The sequence below is a fragment of the Equus quagga genome, chromosome 22, assembly GCF_021613505.1.
Source record: "Equus quagga isolate Etosha38 chromosome 22, UCLA_HA_Equagga_1.0, whole genome shotgun sequence".
Lineage (NCBI taxonomy): Eukaryota > Metazoa > Chordata > Mammalia > Perissodactyla > Equidae > Equus > Equus quagga.
The window spans coordinates 31,781,829-31,791,785 of NC_060288.1; the positions used below are offsets into that span (position 1 = coordinate 31,781,829).

At 40.9% G+C, this 9,957-nt stretch overlaps 1 protein-coding gene across 1 annotated transcript; it reads right to left on the bottom strand.

Moving 5' to 3' along the window:
• Window positions 1–273: 273 nt before the first annotated feature.
• On the bottom strand, window positions 274–2,350 carry LOC124231634 (beta-defensin 105-like). The gene is made up of 3 exons (XM_046648417.1): window positions 2,281–2,350; window positions 1,896–1,937; window positions 274–398 (listed from the first exon to the last, which is right to left on the bottom strand). The coding sequence occupies exons 1-3, from the start codon at window positions 2,348–2,350 to the stop codon at window positions 274–276; spliced, it is 237 nt and encodes a 78-aa protein (XP_046504373.1).
• Between the last annotated feature and the right edge of the window lie 7,607 nt (window positions 2,351–9,957).

Below are 9,957 nucleotides of genomic sequence, written 5' to 3' on the forward strand. Positions count from 1 at the left end.
ATAGGATACTCTACAAATATGCAGAAATAGTATCTGATTAAGCAAGTAGGTATTAGGAATCCACTCATGATTTTGAGCTCTTAGGTACCCACTCATGTCTAGATTTTTTTAAAGATCATCTTAAGAAATTAGCAAAAAAACAAAACAAAGGGAGAGAGAAATGAGAATGACCCTGACACTCACACATGACTTGGGTCAGCCACACAACTTCTTTTGACCTTCCCTGAGTATCCAGTCCTGCTTCTGAGGCCAGAGGAGCGCTGGTCTGGTTTATCAGATTCTCTGTCGGCAGCAGAAAAAGTTCAGCTTGCAATTTCCCACAGCTTTTTCATCCTCGGCGCACATCCTCCTGCATTTGCCCCGTCGGAGCCTGCAGGGCTCACAAGCAGCAAACTCACCTACACGGAGAAAGAGCTGCTGATAGGCCTTTCCCAGGACTCTGTGGAAATGGGGAGAAGCTCAAAGGCCACAAAAAAGGGAGGGTTTGGATCTATGATTACAAAGAGTGTTTTCAAGAACCAGCCAGAGTTTTCAAGAGCTTCACTTTTTTCAGAATGGAGTTGGGGAGAGTTAATTTCTGAGCAAGAATTAAGCACAATCCCTGTTCTCTCTGGTTTATAACCTGGCACGTGTCAAAAGGAAGCCCAGTCAGAAAACGTGTGATATATTTTGTTGAACTATCACAATACATGCCTGATACAACTATAGAGGTTGCAAGATGGAAATGGGAGGGATAGCCTGTGGCTTTGAAAGATCCTTGAAGGAGGAGTCAGAAGACTTAGGTTTAATTCTTGTTTGGGCCTGGCATTGGTCAAGGGTCCTCACTAAACTGCTCAATCTCAGCTGTCCCAGTTGTCCAAAGGACATTCTAGAAATACTTGTCTATATTTTAAATTCTTTTAGTGGTCAAATGGAATAATTTATGTTAGAATACTTTGCAAAACACTATATACTCAATTATCAATTTTTGTTGTTACTTTAAGCAGAAGCATTTTCACACAACCAGAAATCATTTTCCAGGGTAACTTTCATGGATCAGGCAGGTAGTGTCTTTTCCATGCAAAAAAAGTTTTGTTTGTAGCCTACCACTTATTATTTATCTCCCCTGGGCAAAATTATTTAGCATCTCTTCTATGCTTCTGTTTCAACTCTGTAAAATGGTGGCTATAATAGTGCCTACCTCACAGAGATTTTTCAAAGATTAAATGACATAATCCACATAAAGTTGGTAATAGACTGCCTGGTCCATAGTAAGCACTCAATCATGAGTAGCACCCTTAAGCTTTCTCACTCTGAAATTCTGTCTAAACACTTGTAAATTTTGTTTGCAATTACCCAGGAACATTTCTTTCAGTTCTGTTTATAATATGATTTCTTCCTGTATAATATGAGTCCACAAAAATAGATCAGTGGGCCATTCATTATGAACAGCTCTTCTGTACTACGGTGACGAATTTTCATTGAACCATCCTCACTCCTTTATTTGATATTTCTTAGACCAACAGCATACATTAGCAACATACTTTACTGGATTTAGGAGCAGAGCCCATAAGAGCTGGATAAGCATGGCTCAGAGCAGTGCTAATTGGCTGCTACAAGCTTGATCCTGTGACCTTGGTTTAGTTTGCACCATGAGCTAATGAGAATAGCCACCAGGTGCAAATCTCTATGGCCAAAATTACAATCCAGTAACAAAGAGCTTTCTCCGAAAAATGGAAGATCCAGATATGATGCTGGGAACAAAAAGAAGAGAAGAAGGTAGAGCTGGTGGACTGGTTTTCAGGCAATTCTATTTTCACTACTGTCTCTATTGCCTCTTTGTCTTCAGAAGTCAGACATAGCTGATGGGTCAGAGTTCCTAAAAGTAAAAATTATACACAAAGGATTTAACTCACCTCCTGGAAATGGCTGGGAATACTCAAGTCCTGCCTGGCACCCTAAATTCAAAACAAAGCACATTTTGGGTATTAAAATCAGTGCAGGGAATAACATTGTGTAAAATAGTTTTCCCAAATTGACACATCTGCTGTCAGGGAACAGCAGACCACAGAGTTTGCTTCTTTATTCTACTTCTGAAGGCTAGCACTCCCGTTAACCAGTAAGAAGAAGGTATAAAAAGAGGGAATAGCACTCTGCTCTTAGAAAATCCCACTGCAGGGTCAAGAAACTCCTACGAGAAGTGCAACGGGGAGCTGACTGTCACTCTCAATTTTTAAGGCCGTACATAGAATCATCAAGTTTTATGACACGCCCATCAAAATCCCATCCGTTTTCATTTACCTGATGGAAATTGAGCCAAAACAAAGAAAAAGGCAAAGAAAAAATAAAACATCTTCCTGTTTGGGGCCATCTCTGAGGAAAGAGTCTTCAGAACAGAGGTTTGGGATTTCTCTGAGAGGTCAAGAGGCCTATTTATATTTGAAAGTGATGGGCTATGCTCTTGGTCAGTGAAGTGAATCAATAAAGAAAGCACATTTATATGCTCCATTTCCCAGGATCAAGGACTCACATGATGGATAGTAACCCTGGGCCTCCATAAAGCATTATATTTTGGGCATTCTGACTGGAGTAGGGGAAAGAACACCAGACCAGGAGTTGGAAGACCAGGAACCACATACAGCTCTGCCCTACTGATCTAGGCACTGTGAGCATGTCACTTCTCTCACCTCTCCCAACTTCAGTTCTAGCATCTATCAGATCAGGACCAACTACAGTTATTGAGAAAGAACACAATTATTCTGTCAGCCTCTCAAAGTTGTTGTAAGGACCTGGCATAACTATGAAGCAAAAGTGCTTTGAACATATGGAATACTTAGAAGGAGAGCTGGTACCTGAATGAGCTCAATAAATGTGGACTGTTACTATATTGGCTTTCATTTGTGCTGTCTATAAATATCACAAGGAAAACAGGAGGAGAGCAACCATTTTGCCAAGTTAGCTCTGGATCCCTGAGCCTGTAACAATGTCACCAAGCAGATCAGTCATAATTACTACGCCCTTTTAATTCATTAAGAATATGGATATTAGAAATGACCTTCATATCATTGTACCCCCAAATAAGTCCCATCTTGTTGCCTATCCTTGTACAATGCTCTCTTCTTCATTTTTAGAAAGAAAAATAGGATAATTTGAAAATGTCGACTCTAAGGTCAGACAGGTGGATTTAGCAAGTGTATGAACTTGAACGGGTTGCTTAATTTTTTGAACATCCCTTTCCTCATCCTTAAAATGAAGATGTAATAATGGGACATAGTCCATAGGATACTTGAGAGGATTAACTGAAATACTGTACATAAGGTGTATATCAGTGTGAATGTCATGCTATAGCCATTCACAATCTCTCTATCTCTCTATCACATATCTCTCTATCAACTTTTCCATAGACTCTTTTTCAAGTCCACTAATTCGTAATGAATATTTCCTGACCTATAAAACACAACAGTGCTGCTATCTGTACGCTGGTATCCGTGGCAGGCAAACAATTCACCTTCAGAAACACAAGCTAATACATACGCACTAGGGGATAGAGAGCTGCTTCTAATGCCTTTCAACTTTTAAGCATTTTTAATAACCTGGACCCAAATGGCTTTGTGGCCATGTGACACTTGCACACATTCTTCTCCCAGACTTGAGGTTTAATGCTCTGCAGTTGCAGTATTGAAGTTCTTAACAATTTTATCTTTGAACATGTGCTTTGTAAATGAAGTCTGATGGAACAAGCAGCATGCTCTGGGACCTTGAGACCTCAACTCATGTATGTTCCTTCCTTCCTTCTCCCCCTCCCCTTCCTGGGAAGGTTCCTGCCCTCTGCCCCTGCCTCATGAGCCCTGGGCCCCCAGGTGAGAGGGTTGGAGATGAGTTTCTGAGCCATGAGCATCTCATGGAGATGATCTGCTCCACCTTGCGCTCACAGTGCTGTGCTGTAGGCAGGTAACTTGACACGAATGAGCCTCTCCCCAATCCCCAATCCAGGACCTAATGCATGCCTGCACAGATGTCATGATATCCATGGGAGTCACCCAATCACTATGGAGGGGCCCAAGGAAAAGAGAGATGCCTGGCTTGACTCTCTCTGGGGTAAGGCACACTGGTCTAGCAGCAGCTGGCAGGAGGGGGCAACCCAGCAGGCAGTGGGGCACACACATATGTGCAGAGTGGCAAGACGGGGGATCTCCAGGCGCCTGTGACGGTCTGCAACTACCACTTGCGTATCCCTGTGCCCAAGGAAGTGTGACATTAAATAGCAAACAAAAATACTATGACAGATTGAAGAGACAGGGAAGAAAGGAAAAAGCTTTATATTTTGGTGGCTTTAATGGCACCTTTTCCCTACTTTTTGAATATGGGACTGTGCATTTTCAATTTGCACTAGGCCCAGCAAATTGGGAAACTTGTCCTGACCTGGAGTGAACTTCCAGTCTTAGAAAAGTAAGATGACTGTTGGCCTCTTGAAACTGCCTAAGTAAAAGGCTTGCCCTCGTCATGGGAATCACAAGGCCTACGTGTTGTATCTGTGGGCCAAGGATGGCCCCTGAACATTGCTCATTATGGTATTTGCTTCTTTACCTCAAAGCCCCCTGCTCCAAACTCAAATTCTTCCACACCCAATTGCTTTGAGTAGAGTACAAATAAGAATATTTTTAGCCAGTTAGAGCTTTCCTGCTTTGCATACCCCACAAAACTTGTACTCAGCACCCGCTGATCATGGACAAGACAAACTCTGTATCTATAAAAGATTCCAAATTGCTGTCGCCCTTCTGAGCTCTCTGAGCTGGAGACTCACTGCTTGCTTTTGAGCAACATCATCCAGATACCTGAGTCCCTCTCTGATGCCCTTCTCCCCTTGGAGTTTCCCTTGGAGTGGAGGCCTCCTTCCACTGTCTCTGGGGAGGTCTTCCCTCCTCATGTAACCCTGCCCAGGTGCCACTCAGGAATGATCGCTGTGTGTTACTGCCTCTTCCTTGATCAGCCCCTAAATCCTGGAACTCCCTACGCTCCTGTCCCTAGCATTCACACAATCAAATGCATCTCCTCTCTCCACAGTGAGATATGGGCAGGAAGACTGTTCTTTTGGCAGTTTACAAAGCTGCACTTTCCTCAGGAGGGTTAGTTGGTTATTTGTGGGAGCTCACACAGATTACTGTATGCATTGGTGTGAATGTTGGTATCTTCTCGAAATTTATATGTTGAAATCCTATACCCCCAGCTATGGTATTAGGACGTGAGGCCTTTTGGAGGTTATTAAGTCATAAGGATGGACCTGTCATGAATGAGATTAGTGCCCTTATAAGGGAGAGCCCAGAGAGAACTGTTGCCCCTTCCCCCGTGTGAGGACACAGGGAGAAATAGGCCATCTGCAACCCGGAAGAGGGTCCTCCCCAGAGCCCAACCATGCTAATGCCCCCATCTTGCACTTCCAGCCTCCAAAACTGTGAGAAATGAATGTTTGTGGTTTATAAGCCACACAGTCTGTGGTATTTCATTACAGCAGCCTGAATGGACTGAAATGCTATACATCTTGCATTTAGATGGAAAGGCACATGAAATCCTAAAACAGAGTGGCATTTCCATAGCCTTATTAACAATCATTCATTTCAGAGGGTCCAACTGCGGGTCTTTTATGTTCACAGCTTTCATTTTCTGACCAATCAGATCCACTTTAAGCAGCAAAAATAAGTGAGATAATGACATAATCATTAAGATCAATGAGACCGTGCATAATTGAAGATGTCTGGAACTTTGTCTTTTCTTGTGGATTTAAATCTTTTTAAGTGAGGTTTGGAAGGGAATAGAGAAAATGTGTATTTCCAATTTATTATTATTAACTGGACAATTCATAACACATAATCTATATACACACAAAAAATACTTAACAAAAATATCATGGTGACCAACAGCACAGAGCGAAGTGTCCTTCTCATCCCAGCCTCGCATCAGGGGTATGTGATACGACCGTGACTGACCATGCTTGATGGGACCCTGGTCACTGGTTGAGATCGTGTCTGCCAGGTCTCCACTCTAGCGTGCCCCCCACCCCCATTCTAGTCTATGAAGTAAATCACTTTCACTTAGGTTGAGGAAATCGAGCCCTACCTCCTGAGAGGCAGTATCTCCATAAACTATTTGGGATTCTTCTGTTAAAAAAAATGTGCTCCTGTTCTCACTTTTATTTATGTAATCTATCATTTATTGATATCAGTATAGCATGAAGAAGCAAATTCATGATCTTATCTATATATGAAAACCATGTTTTCAATAACATAGCAATCATTTGTTGTTTTTCAGGGGTTGATCATCATTTTAACAAACACTTCTAAGGCATTTCGACTTTTAGTAGCAACGATAATAGTGGGGTGATGAGGAAGGATGCTCGTCTCCCTAATTTCAATTTTCTTAAAGAGAGGCATCCCACCCCCTATTTATCAAGAGGGAAGAATTAAAGTGGATAATTCAGATCTTCCCTCAACCCACTCAACTGACTTACTCCAAATTGGGAAAAAGAGTTAACCAAAATAGTGACAGCCTGTAACATTTGAAGTACTTCTCTTCCTGGAGGAAAACATCACACCATTAAAGTCACTGTTATTATTTAAGATACCTAAGAACATTTATATTTCTACACATATTTTAATAATTAAAATACTGTATATAAAATACTATATCAATATTCATATATATAGTCAATCAAATATTCGCTAAGTTTACAACTATCCAGGGAGCTAAATGAGATGATGTATGTAGCACTTAAAGTGTGTAGATACACTGTAGTTCACATTTTTAAAAATAAATAGTGAAATATATGCTTCAGTCAAGCAATTTGTCAAGTGCACACAGCTCATACATGTTGGAGCTGGAATTCAGACTCTCTCTGACCGTAGTGCACCAGCTATTAGCTGATGTACTATAATATTATATAATTATGCACATTTTACATGTGTGTAAACTGAGGCTATTAAGGAGCATAGTCAGGTTTTCAATCCAAACCACCAGATTCCAGACCTTTCGTTCTTGCTGACTTATGTGTCTACTCTTGGTCATCAATGTACACCCTAGCCTATCCTCCCTTCATCTCCATTTGCCTTCTTGGGAACTTTCCAGAGTCAGAAAAATGATGAGGTGTAGACTGAGTGACACCCACTGAGGTACGTGGGCTCTACTCAGCAGAGCACGGAGACATCCTCATTTCTGACATGGCTCACTGATCAAGATGCTATTCGGTCTGGGGAAATGTATAAATTTGGGTGTTTGCTGTTGTTTTCTCATGGATTCTGTGCTGATCTCTCAAGACCCTGCAAGTCATGAGGAGGTTCCTCTTTCTCTTTGCTGTTCTCTTCTTTCTGGCCCCAGGTAAAATGAGCTCCTTTGCAGGAAAGGTTAGTGGAGGTGGTGGCCCAGAGAGAGGGTCTACTTCAGTGAGCACCTGGATGTGATCAACTGTAGAAAGCAAAGGTTCCCTTGGCCAGTATCCCTACAGGGGAACATTTGCTACGGAAGGCAACTTTCCTCTAATGCCTCTTCCATAAATGTTTTCATTTTTCATTATTAGCTAGGATGGGGTGTCACAGATTTGAAGAAATAAAGATATGCCAGGAAAGATGCCTTTTGGTCCCAAGTCTCCTGCTCATTAACAAAACAAAAATTTGAAAAAAAATTTAAAGCAATACTAGCTCATCTTTAAAAAAAAAATAGTTGTGATAGAAATTAAGACAGGTAAAGAAGAGAGAGAAAGGAAAAAATGGAAGAGAAAGGGAATGGAGCTTAGAGAAACTGTGTCATGCCACTCATGGCATTAGGCAAAATAGCAAAATAGCAAAACTTAAGCTGCCATTCTTTAATCCATACTATAATCCATCCTATAAAACTGGATTCTATGACAAAAACACATAATGAAATGCCTTGAGTTCTACATTGCCGTTTCCTTGAAAGCACTGAGTCTGACCCCAAATTTAGTGATATTCAGAGTAACTCTTTTGAGTTGGGGGCTCCTTTACATATATTTTACAGATGCTGAAACTGGCCCCCTCAGTTGGGCTAAGCTGATACTCAAGGTCTTACAGAGAAGCAGGAGTGAAACCAGAATGCAGTCCAACTCTCTCTTGTCATGGTGAGAGGAGATGTCCTTCCCATATCAGAACTCTTGTCACTCTCTCCTGCTCCTCGGAACCTCCAGTGGCTTCAGTTGAATCTTCCCCAAAATTAAAGTCCAAGACCAGACTCATCCTAAGTTTCTAGGGAACTGAAGAAAGGGCTTTCCAGAACCTACAAAGAGCCCAAATTTGTGCCAGATGCTAGTCGTGTCCCCTGTGTGATGCTCAGAATTTTCACACCAGCTCTGCATATCTCTGGTCTGTTTTGAAATAAGCCTGTGTGAGTAGATACTTTGCCAAGTATATGGGGACCTATAACCTATGGGGAGCCATTAATTCCACCAGCTTTGATGTATACATTGGAAACTGACCAAGGTATCCTTCTCAGATTACGCATGCTTGTCATGTAATTAGTCAACACAATAGCAGATTATATTATATAAATTTATCTAAGATAACTAAATGAAACCAACCTATTAATATTCCATATGTACACACACACTCACACACAGAGTTATATGAACCTCTAGATGAATCTCTGTAATGATATATTAGAAGCCTTGTAGGCATGGATACTCTTTCTCTTTCCATAGGCTTTGTCTTTCTGGGCCTTCCCTGTGAATTGGATCCTATACAAGGACTCTTGTTAGAGTGAGTCCCAGTATCTCCAGCCTAAGACAGCTATACAATATTAGGAGGGCAGAGAGAGTACAGACCCTGCAGTTGGAGCCACAGTTTATTTAACTCTGAAATATTGGGGTATTTATATTTATAAACTTATATGCTGATGCTAGATATGATTATTGCTCATGCTAGCACTAATCCATCTGGTTTTAATTTTACATATATGTGAATTAGGCACCTTTATATGTTGATATTAATTGCAATTTGTGTCCATCTGACACTTTCATTACATACATCAAAATTAGTCAACTCTAAAATGTTGATTCTGATAAGATGTGCTGTCTGTGCTTAACGTGAAGCCAGCTCTTTTATGACTGCTACTGATAAAATACTAAGGCCTGAATCTGTATTCTATGCAGAATGACACAAGAGAACTCTTGGAGAGCAAGTCCCAACATATGCTCCCTTCCTGCTCTTGAACACAATCGATGGAATGAGGAGGAGAAATCAGATTGAACTTTCTAAGCAATCTCTTTACTATCCACTACTGTAAACATTTTTCTTTCTATATATTTGTTCTTTTTTACTCAAGTCTTGGACCATCTCCCCAATCTCAGGTCTCGTTCTTTTCTCCAAGTAGCATGTTGAGAGTGCTGAGGAAGTTACTGACTCTGGAGGTGTTAATAGGAACAAGTTGATAATTACCTCAATGGATTTTGATAAAGGAACAGTAGCTTCTGTTTCCCAAATCCCTCCAAAGCCTAATCCAAAATGCTGAAAGACAAATCTATTCTGCCTGATCTTTCATCCTCTATGACAAAAAGACAGAAAACTCAGAAAGAAAATATTTCACCTGCCATCTAATCTACTATCAGGATAAGGCAATACGACGACAGCACATAAAGAAATCTTCACCAACTAGTTACATGACTGTTCCTGGTAATTTGACATATCTGAGAAGAGAGTTAATCCAGGTGACTCCTTCCCTTGTATAGCCAGGGGTGCATTTTTTGATGAGAAATGCTACCAGCTTGAAGGGAGATGCAGGAAATCTTGTCATAAAAATGACTATCTTTTATCCATTTGTCAAGAGCTTCACTTAGAAGGGGAACATGAGTAGATATCCTTGATGGTCCCTGCCTCCTGCTTTATTTTTCGGTAAATTTTTGGTGAGGGAATTGCCAAAAAGACCATAGCATCTTTATTTTTAAAGGGTAGTGGAAGAAAATATGATCAAGAAATCTCT

Excerpts from the sequence above, each read along its gene's own strand:
- LOC124231634 (XM_046648417.1), bottom strand. The coding sequence starts at position 2,350 with ATGGCCCCAAACAGGAAGATGTTTTATTTTTTCTTTGCCTTTTTCTTT. Across the intron at positions 1,938-2,280 it reads TTTGGCTCAATTTCCATCAG|GGTGCCAGGCAGGACTTGAG; the intron begins GTAAATGAAAAC and ends TTTTGAATTTAG. Across the intron at positions 399-1,895 it reads TTCCCAGCCATTTCCAGGAG|GTGAGTTTGCTGCTTGTGAG; the intron begins GTGAGTTAAATC and ends TTCTCCGTGTAG.